Source organism: Dreissena polymorpha, chromosome 3, assembly GCF_020536995.1.
Source record: "Dreissena polymorpha isolate Duluth1 chromosome 3, UMN_Dpol_1.0, whole genome shotgun sequence".
NCBI classification, from domain to species: Eukaryota; Metazoa; Mollusca; class Bivalvia; order Myida; family Dreissenidae; genus Dreissena; species Dreissena polymorpha.
In genome coordinates this window covers 49,351,246-49,365,757 of record NC_068357.1, presented here as the reverse complement: position 1 = coordinate 49,365,757, position 14,512 = coordinate 49,351,246, and the positions used below count along the sequence as shown (strand labels likewise).

General features: G+C 35.1%; 1 protein-coding gene across 2 annotated transcripts in view; it reads right to left on the bottom strand.

The window, feature by feature from the left end:
• Window positions 1-1,105: 1,105 nt before the first annotated feature.
• Window positions 1,106-14,512, bottom strand: part of LOC127874072 (ATP-dependent DNA helicase PIF1-like) — a 49,469-nt gene continuing 36,062 nt past the window's right edge. For both annotated transcript variants that reach the window (XM_052418185.1, XM_052418186.1), the window contains exons 8-12: window positions 12,756-12,862; window positions 9,709-9,848; window positions 7,737-7,931; window positions 6,863-7,008; window positions 1,106-5,448 (exon numbers count right to left, since the gene is read on the bottom strand). In XM_052418185.1, the coding sequence (XP_052274145.1) occupies window positions 5,209-5,448; window positions 6,863-7,008; window positions 7,737-7,931; window positions 9,709-9,848; window positions 12,756-12,862 (828 nt within the window). In that variant the 3' untranslated portion in view covers window positions 1,106-5,208. The remainder of the gene's footprint in view (window positions 5,449-6,862; window positions 7,009-7,736; window positions 7,932-9,708; window positions 9,849-12,755; window positions 12,863-14,512) is intronic.

Genomic DNA, 14,512 nt, shown 5'->3' with positions numbered 1-14,512 from the left:
AAATTAATCATTGTTTCGTACAACCATGTTTAAATACGTGTAGGTATGATAATCATATATGCGCGGTTTATATGATACTAAGCTAAACTATACGTATTTGTACTCACGTTGACATTATTGTTATACGTTTTTTTCTTATAATTGTGTGCTCAATAAGTTTTCCATACGTAACGGAATCTTCATTAATTGTTTAACGTCTTAATAATTAATAGTTATTAAAAAATATGTGCATGCATTATTTATTTGTTTCTTAATTCCATTTTCTATTTATTATTTGTTCATGTAATAAATATTTCTACAACTTCATAAATTACAAGCATGATTTGAACTTCCAAATGGAAAATGTGTGAAAGTATTAATCATTTGTTTTTATGCATAAATTTCTCATTTAGAACCCATTAATACATCAATATTTTGACTACCGTGCGAGTTGACTTAGGTACGAATTAACTTCCGTGCGAGTTAACCAAAAAACGTGCGAGTTGACTACCGTGCGAGTTGACTTAGGTACGAGTTGACTGTAAACCGTTATTATGATGATAACATTTCATCTCAGAGTAACACTATAATAAACAGCCAAATAAGTCAGAGCAAGATAACCCCAAATCTTCAATAAAGCACTACAGTATAAATTGATATGTCCGTGGCGTTCAATACAAATAGTGAAGTATATATAAATAGCAAAGTAAATAGCAGTTAATTTCAAAACAATCTAAAGCAAATTGTATGCCCATATTTGCTATGACAACCAGTTCATAATAATTTAACTTCAACAAGTACCACCAGAAGGCTATTCATACACACACACAACTACATCTCACATTTGAAAGTTTCAATGTTTCAAACTCCTTCATGTTTAGTTGCGCTCAACAATAATCAGAAGAAACTATTCAAGAAAAGATTTAGTTCACCACTAATTGGTATATAATTATTTAAAAGATAACTATAAGCGCATTATTGTGTAATCCAACACAACTTATTTAGATCCATTTCATGTCGAGCAACATTAAAAAGCGACCTATGCAAATCTACAGAATAAATGTGGGTTTTGACTATATAAAAGTCTTTAAAGACCAACAAGGTTTCATACCATCATTTTATTTCAGACATGTCATATTATAACAAACTTGATACTTAAATAAATAAATGCTGATACATATATACACTTCCCTTTTTGTGGTTAAAGTTGATGATGAATATATACATAAATGCAACTTAAACAATTGTCCCAATATTTGATAAAATATTGCTAGTATGTGCTTACCAAAAGTAGTTCAAATAAGAGAAAATAAAAGTTAAGAGTTTTTGTGTGCAATCCAATACAATAAAACATAAAGGCTCTAGGAGAAGTGCCCCCCCGGAGAACTGCCCCCCCAAAGATTTTTCACTGGGCGGAGAACTGCCCCCTCACTGTTTTTGTATAGGGCGGAGAACTGCCCCCCTGCTGATTAATAAGGGGCGGAGAACTGCCCCCCTGTCAGAATTGATGACCCGGAGAAGTGCCCCCTAATTAAAGAAATAGCGGTGATATATAAAGCGAGTATTATAATGACAATAACGCCAGTAACTTTCTTGCTATTATGTATGGAAATTGAGTGAAATTTCAAAAGTAATATAAAGTTGTACAAGTAATAAAAGTTATAAAACGGCATAAAATACCTACCTCGGCATGGACGTCGTCACGTCGCCAACTTTATAATCACGTGATTTTCGTCAATGTGAACAAAGAAAAACAAATAACTTTTTGCTAATAAAACGTTTTCGCGGCTGAATTATTTGATATTTTCCCCGTAATAAAAACAAACAATTAGCATGCAATTTAATCCATCCTTATGCCAGCTGAAAACAATAATTTATTTGTTTGTTTTCGCCAATTACGGATTTGGACGGTTCAATATATTAAACCCGTATGCGGCTTTATTCAAAGCTAACAAGTTCTTAACAATTAAGGTCGGTCCGGTCTACCAATTAAAAGATTAAAAGATCGCGGTACTTATCGTTAACGGTAACAAGTTCTCTGCCTGCCTTATTAGCTGCTAATTAAAGCAACTGTTACCGATTTTGTTTGTTTGGCATGTCGACATGATCTGCTCAAAATGCAAACTGCGGACGACTCGACGGTCTGGCGATGCTACCGACGGATAAGGTGCTAGAAGACATGAATTAACTAAACAACATAAATAAATTGCTTATAAATTCGACTTCACTTCACTTTTTTCTTCAAGTCAGCTAAATTATTGCCTTTGCCTTGCCTATTAATTTACTTTTTTATATGTCAATTAACTTTTTTCCATGGGTCAATACTATCTTTATAATGTAAATTAATTCCGATGTAACTTTTCCTCCATAAGTACCGAGTTGCACGTCTATATTTAGTTGCAACACATTGCCAGTATTAACACGCACGCGTTTCCTGTGTGGATCTCGACTATGTTTCGCGCTCTTATTAAAACACGACTTTTACAAGGCATTCATGTATAGTGAGTGGTGCAGATGCGTACCAAGGGCCTTAAACAGTATTATCACATGCCTCTAGACAATTTGTGTTATTCAGTTCGATAAATGGTAATATACTTGTACTTAAATTAAATTGTTACCGGATAAAATGTGTACGGCGATAACGTAAAATTACCCGTAAGTATTGTTTTCACTACGTAACTAATAACTAATATGACACCGGGGGGCAGTTCTCCGCCCCTACAGATTTGATGGGGGGGAAGATATCCGCCTACTAAATTCTGACAGGGGGGCAGTTCTCCGCCCCTACCGATTTGATGGGGGGGCACCTCTCCGCCACCTTTAAAATAAGGGGGCAGTTCTCCGGGGGGGCACTTCTCCGGATACCAAACATAAACAACCAGTATTACGTATAAGGAACTTAAACTGAAAATCTAATCTATTAGTTGTCTCAGCCTGTTTTAGATAATAAAAATGTTGCTTGATTCAGAAAGAACAATTAAATGAGCATTATTTGGGTGTGTAATGATATGATTATAAAATGAACAAGAGATGTGTTTGTCAGAAACACAATGCCCCCTACTGCGCAGCTTTGATACATGTTTTTTACCTTTGACCTTGAAGGATGACCTTGATCTTTCACCACCCAAAACGTGCAGCTCCATAAGATACACATGCAGCTAAATATCAAGTTGCTATGTCCCTTCCTGTGAAGGGACATAGAAGTTATGAGCATTTTTCGAAACCTAAATGCAAAATGTGACGGAAGGACAAACGGACGGTTCGATCACTATTTGCCCTCCTTCGGGGGCATAAAAATGACCATCACAACAGCTTGAATTGAAGTCTATGTAAATAGTCATAACATACTAATTTCAGGTAATGCATAAATGCACAAGTTTATACCATATTTTAGCAGCATAATGGACACAACTTAAAATAATAGCAATAAGATAAAAGACTGATAAGACTTTCTTAAAAATATTCCTGCATTTTAAAACAACAATGAGGTTTTAAAAAACAAGTGTCTAAATTTCCATTTGCTTCATGCCAAATCCGAACCTACTGTTGCAGAATGTTTTAATTCTTTTCTTTAAGAAGTTCAAGTTTATACTGCATTTCTTCAAATCTCAATAAAGTGTGGGCTTTTAAACAATCTAACTTAAAACATGCATTATGACATTGTCATAAAGGTTTACTTTATTAGTTGGTGAAGAGAATTTTTCCAAAATTTATTTTCAAAACAAACCAGAAATAAAAGCTTAAATAGAATGTGCATGTATGAAAGTGCATTTATAAAATGTTATCAAATGTACTTAAATAATTTCAATTCATGTCATTCTTAATATTGATAAAATTAATATATGGAGTAATTTTCAAAAGCTTTTTTCAGTTAGAAGTAATAATCTATGAACACTAAAAATGACATTTTCACAGATATAATCATCAATTTTTCTATAACACCAGGAATATGGCATAGTTCAAGAACCATTTATTGTCTTGTCAACGTTTTACACATTTAATTGACAATAAAATGATTTATACGAGATGAAAAAATATTTTGTACATTCTAAAATCAAGGAGCTATGCCTGCATGGTACAAAACATTTATTGCACAGGTAAACAGCAATATTGCAGACTGAATTCTTTCTGTCATATGAACAAATTTCACAAGTGAGATCAGATTACAATACTGGTGAATAGATTGAGACGAACAAATACTACAGACACTAACATAAATCACTCCTAAAATAATATACATCAGTAAAAAATGAGGATTCTTTTAATTGATCACAACTCAATGGTTTGAAAGACTATCTGGTATTGGTATGCAACAAAATACATTATGAGCCATGCTCTGTGAAAAGGGGGTTTAATTCATGAGCGTAAAGTGTCATATCAGATTAGCCTGTGTCGACTGCAATTTATGCACATGCATTAACCCTTTGCATGCTGGGAAATTTGTAGTCTGCTAAAATGTCGTCTGCTTAATTTCTAAAAATAGCATTTTCTTAGAATTTTTTCAAAGAATACTATCAGAATAGCAAACAGTTTGGATCCTGATGAGACGCCACGTTCTGTGGCGTCTCATCTGGATACAAACTGTTTGCACAGGCCTTCAAAATTCGGTTCCCGCACTGAAAGAGTTAAACCCCATTTGTACAGCCCATATCTATGAAAATGAGCCAATTTTTAGGGAAAAAACACTAATCTGAGGTTATAATTGAAGATAATGCATTTAAAATTACAAAGCAAATTGATTTTTAACATTTGCATGCCGCAAGTATTTAGTGCATAAAACTCAGTAAGCATTGTGTGTGTGTTTTGTTCTCACAGATGTGGAGATCCTAATAACAACTATACAAATTGAATGGAACTCAAACCAAAGTGTACAATTCCAACCACTGGTTTTATTAGTCAAGATAATGGATTTCAGGAGTCGTATTCCAGAAGCATCTTAAGTTAAATTTTATTCTTATCCTTAAATTGGGAAATTTTCTTCAGTGTTTCATTTCATATGTCAATTGATAAGCATCAAGATAAACATTTTAATAACATAATTATGCCAATGTTATTTTAGGAATACCAAAAAATGTGTTTCCTTATTGAGTAAAGAAATACAAAACATTGTAATTTTGAACTTAAGTGAAATTATTTAAGAAATGACTTAAGATGTTTCTGGAATACCACCCCTGATCCTTTAATTTTGACCCATTTTACACTATATAAAATATAATCTTAATGACACTATCACCAATGTTTAGGTCGTTTAGCATCAGATTCTAACTCAACAGCTCCCGACATCATTTTCTGCTTCAGCTGCATCTTGTGGTAAAACTTCAACACATCAGGGTCAGCTCTCACACACTTACGATCAAAGTCTAACACCCTCAGACCCTCCAGATTCTTTGCCCGGGACAGGGCAACGTAAGTCTGGCCTGACTCAAATACCTTTGATAGGGAGATCTCAACGCAGTCCAGTGTCATACCCTGGAAAAAAACAGACGTTTTTGTTAAGTTTAATGTCAATTTAATGTTGAAAATAAATATTACACAACTTGACATTGGCTGGAACTGAGTAGAGCTAGTAACAGTAAAGATGAAGGGGGTACCCGAGGCCACCTGTAATTACATGTATTTGTAGCATGTTGAAAAAAAATTTAAGTCAAAATAGGGGAATGACTTTTGTAATTTTTACTGTCATATGATTTAACATTTTGAAAAGTGTTGTATGACTACTTCAGTTTGTGTACACTGAAAGACAAAAGATAGACAGATGCACAGATATGTCAACGGTGATTCAAGTATGAAAAATATGAACCCCCCCCCCCCCCCCCCCCCTCTAACTGCCCTCTTCTATATAACAGGTTAAAAAATATATCAAGATATACTGGTACAAGCATTCTGACATTGTGCTTGTTCAGAACAAAAGAGTATACTAATGAAAAGAACAGTCATCATATGTAACACAGAAGTAGATTTCATGGAAAGAACAGTCATCATATGACACACAGAAGTAGGTTTAATGGAAAGAACAGTCATCATATGACACACAGAAGTAGATTTCATGGAAAGAACAGTCATCATATGACACACAGAAGTAGATTTCATGGAAAGAACAGTCATCATATGACGCACAGAAGTAGATTTCATGGAAAGAACAGTCATCATATGACACACAGAAGTAGATTTCATGGCAAGAACAGTCATCATATAACACACAGAAGTAGATTTCATGGAAAGAACAGTCATCATATGACACACAGAAGCAGATTTCATGGAAAGAACTGTCATCATATGACGCACAGAAGTAGATTTCATGGAAAGAACTGTCATCATATGTAACACAGAAGTAGATTTCATGGAAAGAACAGTCATCATATGACACACAGAAGGAGATTTCATGGAAAGAACAGTCATCATATGTAACACAGAAGCAGATTTCATGGACAGAACAGTCATCATATGACACACAGAAGTAGATTTTATGGGCATAAAACTTTTCATATTGGATATGAGCCTTGATCTGTAAAAATGGGTTTTAATGCATGTGTGTAAAGTGTGTGTGCTGTCTGCACAGTCTTTCCGCTTAAACTCGAACAGTCAAGAACAGTCTTCCTTTGAACATTTAAAAAAAATTAAAGCAGAAAGTGGCGTCCCAGATTAGAACCATATCTTGGAGGCCATTAAATGGACACATTCCCAAAGGGAAATCACAAAACAACTCTCAATTTGAAGAAACGAAATCCCTTCTTCTTTTTAAAAATTTTTAGTCATGTCTAAGTAGTTTACACAAATTAGAAGACTTTTTGCGCAGAAAAATGCCCAATCCTGAATTGCCCCCCCCCCCCAAAATAAACCGCCAGAAAAGGCCTTATACAAGTCTCCGAAGTTATCTCCCTACCTGACTCTTGTGAATGGAGATTGCCCATGCCAGTTTGAGGGGGATCTGCCTTCGCGTCAGGAACACCCCACCAGAGATTTTGAAAGTCCACCGAGTTGGCTTCACTGGCACCTCTAGGCCACATAAGAACTTCACTATTGGGCAACCTGAGGGACAGAGAAGAAATATTACAATAATGCTGCACTCTTTAAAAAGGGGGTTAAATGAATATGCAGTCCACACAGGCTAATCAGGGATGACATTTTACGCCTAAATTAGATTTTTGCTAAGAAGAGACTTTTTTTTAAAGGAAAAATATCATAAAAGAGGTAAGTGTAGTCCCTGATTAGCCTGTGAGGACACTTTACGCACATGCATTAAACCCCCTTTTCACAGAGCAAAGCCATTTTTAGATGTATGTTTGCAAATAACTTGGGGTACTTAACAATTTCGGCTGAAAGTGAAGCTTACATACTTCAATTTGACAAATTAAAAAGTGACCATTGAGTATGTCCTGTGAAATCTTTGAAACAGTTTGCGATACAACAAATTCTAACTCAACCTGCATTTGTGCATAGAAAGAAGTTCTGTTTGAAGTGAGAATATAATTTTTTTTTGTAATTGTGGTGTTTAATAACATGTTAGAAGTCATATGACCTAACATAACAAAACACTCAAAGAAAACAAAAACTATCTATGCGATATTGTGCGAGAGTCAATTTATGTTATACATTTTGACTCCATTGTCATAGCTACATTGCCAAACCTGCAAATGTCATTTTACCAGCTCAAACCGCATTCCCGTTACCTCCAACTATCTAATCTAAGGTCCAGAATCAAGACCATTCTTATTTTTTGATTATTGGAATAAGAAGATTTAAGTATGCACCCTTACCTCCTTCCCCTTTCTCGAAGCCAGTGACGACCCCTCGAGCCCCGTTCACTAGCCCCTGGGTAACATCGACGTTCTTGGCCAACATGACCTGCGCCCCAACAGTGAGACTCAGGCTGGCAGGGACGGGAGAGAGGTAGTTGATCTGCTTGAGGTAAACCTCGTCACTGTCAGTGGCCTCGTACACATGGGATGGACCTTTGAAGAAACATGCAGAGCTAATTAAGTCGTCCGCCATATCACCCAAAAGCTACATATTAAACTTCTGCTAAACAAATTTTTATTTGGCTACATAAAAACCCATACAATAGCACAATTTACTCATATTTTGCCGTAGTGAGGCAAATTTGACTGAATAATTTTTTTAGCCAGGGCAAGCCCAGATATTCAATTACTCTTTTATACAAATATGTATATCCTTCTTTATTAAATAACTTGTTATTATATCCCATGTAACACAGATGTTGTCACATTCAATATTGCTAAGGCCTCATCAATAACACTGCCGAAATCTGTATAAGAGATTTAAGGATATATAACAGGTCTTGTATACATAAATTCACTAATTTAATAACTATGCCATTGTAAATTGATTTCTTAAGGCAAAATTTAATTGTCTATTGAAAGTGAAAGGTGATATCATCATAAACGTCTCCCAGCATGTTCTTGCTCTCAACCTTTCAGTACATTATTTTATCTTATTAGTCACAACTTAATTTGAATATTTATGTTAACTTGATTGAATTCCTATACTTTAGCTGCTTGCAAACAATATAATTTAAAGCTGTTTTGATATTCATGTATATATTTATCAGGTGAGTGTTTTTTTGCTTAAAAATCACATACTGTGAAACCATTATATATGGTCAGGCATTAATTTTCGTATATTTCGTCAGTCGACGATTGACGAATTCAAGATCCTAACGAACAATTATGTCCCATATTTGAACAAATTAAGACTGAATTACCAAAGGCATGAGGCACTAAAATCCAACGTAATCCACGCATACATACTCCGTCTGTTACGTAATCAAGATAAATCCGGTTTTGACACAAAAGGGTGTAGATTACACAGTGTACTTAACTGACATGTGACAATGCTCTAAAACGCGATAAAACATTGCTTTGTATCCTTTTGCATTCAATCTAATTTAAACTCACTCGTCCATTGGTTGTTACAATTAAATCTGAACTTTGCCCTATGAAACCGCTGTCCCATTATGCACTGTTAATTTTACACTTCTGAAAATTGTTGTACTTAAAGTGATCAAATATGTACGATGCAAAACTCTTGAAACCTTATTGAAAACTGGCCAAACAGTTTGCTAACCATAATTTTAACCAATAATCTTCGCACCTTCTCTAATTTGCGCCGATAAAGGTAAGATTGTTATTAGTTTGGCCATGATAATAAATGAATAGGGCCAATTGGCAACTGGCTTCACTGTTTCAAACCCGGGTTTCAAACACTCGTTAACGGTTATTCGGTCCCACTAATCCGCTAATCATAATAATGATACACTAATGAGGGCAAATTACTGATCACCTGATAACAAAAGACTAGTATATTGACATGTGACAAACAGGCCCCACCTCCTGCTAGTGACTCAAGTGTCCTCCCTCTTTCCCCACTACAATATTTCGCAACCGCGATATATTTCGGACAAACAAATCGGATATTGACTGAAGCATATTTTTTTTTCAAAGTCAGGAATTGGAGAATTTTAGTGCTGACAAAAACGTCATTTTTATATAAATGACGAAATTTCGTGCTGGCGAAAATAAATGATTTCACAGTACTTTTCTCTTGAAAAATCCGCGACAATTGTTTTCTTTTAATGTCCTGATTTGTGAATACCAGTAACCCACCCTTTAAGTGAAACAAACTAGAGACATAGTGTTTCAAAACTTTGTTAAAGTACATGTATAAATATGAAAGATCTATTTTATTAATGGAGCTTCAATGCAGACCTACCTGTGAGCTTCTTCAGTTGGAAGTTATTGATCTGGTTGACGTCTTCTTTGTGAGTGCACAGCTGCGTTGCTAGGATGCCATGCTGCTGAATATTGTGCTGGGCAGTCCCTCGAAGGGTTGAGTACACGTAATCTGGACACCTTGGGATGATGGAAACATAACTTCAATACTTTTTTGACACAAAAAACTATAGCTTTGTCACAGACGTGACGTATACCCCCACGTGCCGCATTGACACAGACTATTTTGCATGCTGTCTTCACAAAACAAGAGAAGCTAATTTATGTCGAAAAGAATTATTATGCCATTATCATTTATGGCCATTTTTGACCTTTGAACTAAAAGTGTGACCTTGACCCTGGAGATATCAACAATTCTTTCTTGTGACACACCATCCAATGATGGTGAACAATTGATTTGAAAATCTCACAATGAATGACATAGTTATGGTCTGGACAAGCTCATTTATGGCCTTTTTTTACTTTAAATTCAAAGTGTGACCTTGACCTTGGAGATATCAATGTAATTTTTTTGCCTGACACGCCGTCCAATGATGGTGAACAAATGTGCCAAATGATTTTAAAATCTTACAATAAATGACAAAGTTATGGCCCAGACAAGCTCATTTATGACCATTTTTGACCTTTGAACTCAAAGTGCGACCTTGACCTATGAGATATCGACATAATTCTTTTGCGGGACACACCGTCCAATGATGGTTAACAAATGTGCTAAAAACTCAAAATGAACAACATAGTTATGGCCCGGACAAGCTTTCGGGACAGACCGACCGACAAAGTGACTCCTATATAGCCGCCATTGCCATTGGTAATGGGGGTATAAATATTTATTCTTTTACCTAAAATGTTAGCTACACAAAAATATTATTGGAAGACAGTGTCCAAAAATGTAGAGATTCTCTGATGAAATATACCTTTGGCATTTACGTTTGGCTATTCCTGTGTATAGTTATGATATTTGTGAGGAAACAGTAATACTGAACATTTACCTTGGTCTAATATAGCCATTATATGCATCTTTTGACGATTTAAAAACCTGAAAATGATAAAGCGTTGCAACGCCAAACGATTGAATAATTTGGAGAGTTCTGTTGTTGTCGTTTAATTTTGTGAAACTACAAAGATTGCTTATATAAACTATAAAATACATCTTTCATATATACTTGGCAGGATGGCCGAGCAGTCTAATTGGTTTTTACTTCAGGACTCCGGGGGTCACTGGTTCGAGCCCTGCTGCGGGCTACTTTTTTTCCTTTTTTAAATTTTATTCTTGATGTTTTACTGGAGCTTTTTAGATCCAATGTTTAAATTTATCAATATAAAGCATTTAATGACAAACTTCAAAAGATGCCAAAATCTGTGTAAAGGCCCCTTTAAGTATTAATAACTGAACGAAATGTTTAAAATGAATCAAATATCATTTCAACTGTTTAAATCAATTTTACAGAGAGATACTCTGAGTTTAGTATGAACAAAGTATCATTGATCATCAACTTAAATAAAAATTTGCTTATTTTAATTTAAAACTTCATACATTTACTCTTTTATTAAATATTTCGGCCAAAGGCCTTCTTCAGTAAACGATTATTACGACAACTTTACATAGCGTTTTCTTCTGTCGATCATAACGGAAGTAAATACAAAAATATAAATAAATGACGTAACGTTACCCGACGTGAACGTGACGTTACGCGCCAATACTCGGAAGTCGCTACATATTATGAATTATATGCTGTGTATATATTATTATATAGATATTATACACATATACCCACATATACGCATATACACATATATATACATATACATACACACATACATAGATATATATATATATACATATATTAATAATTTCCTCCCTCTGGAGATCCAATACATAGAATATTTTAATTTATTTTCTTTTTTCTAGAATCCTTGTTTTTGACAACTTTTGTTATGACAAAATTAAATTAGTCTTTTTGTGTCACTTACAATGAGCACAGCAAGACTGACTTATTTATATGCACTGTTTAAATGCACTGCTTTGAACACAATACATTTCTTGGTTTTTGTAAAATAAGACTAAAATGATACAAAACAACAACAAGAGCACTGCATAACGGGTGCCACGCTCGGCTGCGGGTGCAGTTTTGAATAAATGGAAGCTTGTCAGAATATTTTTTTTAGAGGTCACAGTGACCTTGACCTTTGACCTAGTGACCCAAAAATGGGTGTGGCATGTAGATCTCATCAAGGTGCAGCTACATATGAAGTTTCAAAGTTGTAGGTTGAAGCACTTTGATTTTAGAGCCAATGTTCAAAACCTTGACAAATTGTCAAGGTTTTAGCACGACACGGACAGCGGACAATGACGGACACGACAAGCTGACTATGACAATACTTCGGGTCTTCTCCGAAAACAGCTGAGCTAAAAATGCATTTTATTTGGTCCTTACCATGATCATTTTAACTGTAGAAATGGAAAAGTTTGTTATGTTGATATTAAGATTAAAAGAATCATAAAAACTTATCCTTTAGTTAGTTCTAATTGAAGTACAGTGCACATTTAATAGTTAGTTTGCATCAGTCTGAATTGTTTATTTCAAAAGTGAAGATTTCAGATCATACACAAGGACAAGTACCATGTTCATTATGGTAATATCATTGTGTCTTATGCAATTTGAATAAAGTACAAAAAAAATCTGAAACTAGAGCTGTCTCCATAGGACGACATATGCCCCCAATAAACATTTTGATAGAAGCTATGAGCATTTTCGAATCCTAAACGCATTTTTCGAAACCTAAATGCGGACCCTAAGTTCAAGGTCAAGGGGGGTCAAATTTTGTGTGCGTATGGAAAGGCCTTGTCCATATACACATGCATACCAAATATGAATGTTACATCTGAAGCGACATAGAAGTTATGAGCATTTTTCGAAACCTAAACACAAAGTGTCACGGACAGACGGACAGTGCGATCAGTGATTTTTATGCCCGCCTTTGGGGGCATAAAAAAACAATCAAATAGATAACTCGTACTAAACTTACTTTCCTAGGCGTATGTTCTGCAGGATGTCGATGAAGGTTTTGTCTGACTGTCTGCGTACATCGGTCAACTCCATAGTAATGTCAATGCACTTGCGCCATGATTTAGACTGCATTCAAATATAAGTTGTTCAGACTCATTGGCATAATTACATATAGTCATAAAAACAATTTTTTAAAGCTTAGTTTATAAGATACAGGAATGAAAACTAACTAGTTGGCGATGTTTACTCACTGTTGTTATTTCCCTACATTTTGTACAAAGGAGTTTGCTCAGAAAATCTAGGGGCCTTACACTCATTTAAAGGCTGTTAGTTATTGGGTCCCTGCTATTAACAGAGCATACAGCATAGCTGGGCTGCAGGTCCATAATCAGCCCCCTGCTGCAGGACCCAAAAACTAGAGCCAGTAAAAGACATCAAGCCAAGCTCTGCAGTATAATATCACTTATAACACATAACATCCTATTTCGTTCCTTCACTAAAATAAGACACCCAAAAATTTCATGTTGAACAAGTGATGTGTTTGTCAGAAACACAATGCCCCCTATTGCGCGGCTTTGAAGCAATAAATTTGACCTTTGACCTTGAAGGATGACCTTGACCTTTCACCACTCAAAATGTGCAGCTCCGTGAGATACACATGCATGCCAAGTATCAAGTTGCTATCTTCAATATTCAAAAAGTTATGACAAAACTTTAACGAAGGTTAAAGTTTTAGGAAAGAAAAATACAATGATATTTGACATTTGACCTTGAAGGATGACCTTGACTTTTCACCACTCAAAATGTGCAGCTCCATGAGATACACATGCATGCCAAATATCAAGTTGCTATCTTTAATATTAAAAAAGTTATCAAACTTTAACCAAGGTTTAAGTTTTGGGACACACACAATGACAGACAGACAGGCCAAAACAATATACCCCCGATATATTGATCCGGGGTTATAAAAATTGTCACACAATTTTATGTCAAAGTTTATAAATAGTTTTGCTGCATGAGTCTGGCCTATGAATCAAATCATCACTCTACCAACTCAGGTAAAAAAAAAGAAGAGAATATTTATTGGATTTGATGGAATATCAATTTTAATTCACGAGTGATCATAGAAAATAATATTTTAACAAGTCGCGCAGCCATGAGTATAAATCTATGTTTTCTTTGATTACAAGTGAATAACAAGAGCACCGCATAACGGGTGCCACGCTCGGCTGTGAAAGCTTGTCCGAATTATTTAGAGGTCACAGTGACCTTGACCTTTGACCTAATGACCCAACAAGAGATGTGTTTGTCAGAAACACAATGCCCCCTACTGTGCCACTTTGAAATAAAATTTATATTTATCGTTAGGCAGGTATAGAAATCATCTTCCTTTAAAGCTTTTTACTTCCCTTGGATTTTGTCCAATCCAACCAGGAGGGGGGGGGGGGGGGGGTCTGTAGGCAGTCAAAAATGACCAAGTCAGACATCACTGACAACCAAGGCCTGTGATTTAATCATAGCCAGAGTTTATCATGTATCTATGAAAACATAAATCCACAGGTATGTAATGAACACTACTATTAACAACTAAGTACATGAAAGAAATGATAATTATATCATTATAAAAAACCTTTGACAAATCAATCATTTGAGTTATAAATAATCAAAATAATAAATCTGTACAGTAACTGTGAAAAGAACTTCAATTCTTGGTAAGAAAATATATAATATGAGATTTCTAATTATATTAATTACTTCCCTTGAAAATAATTGTCT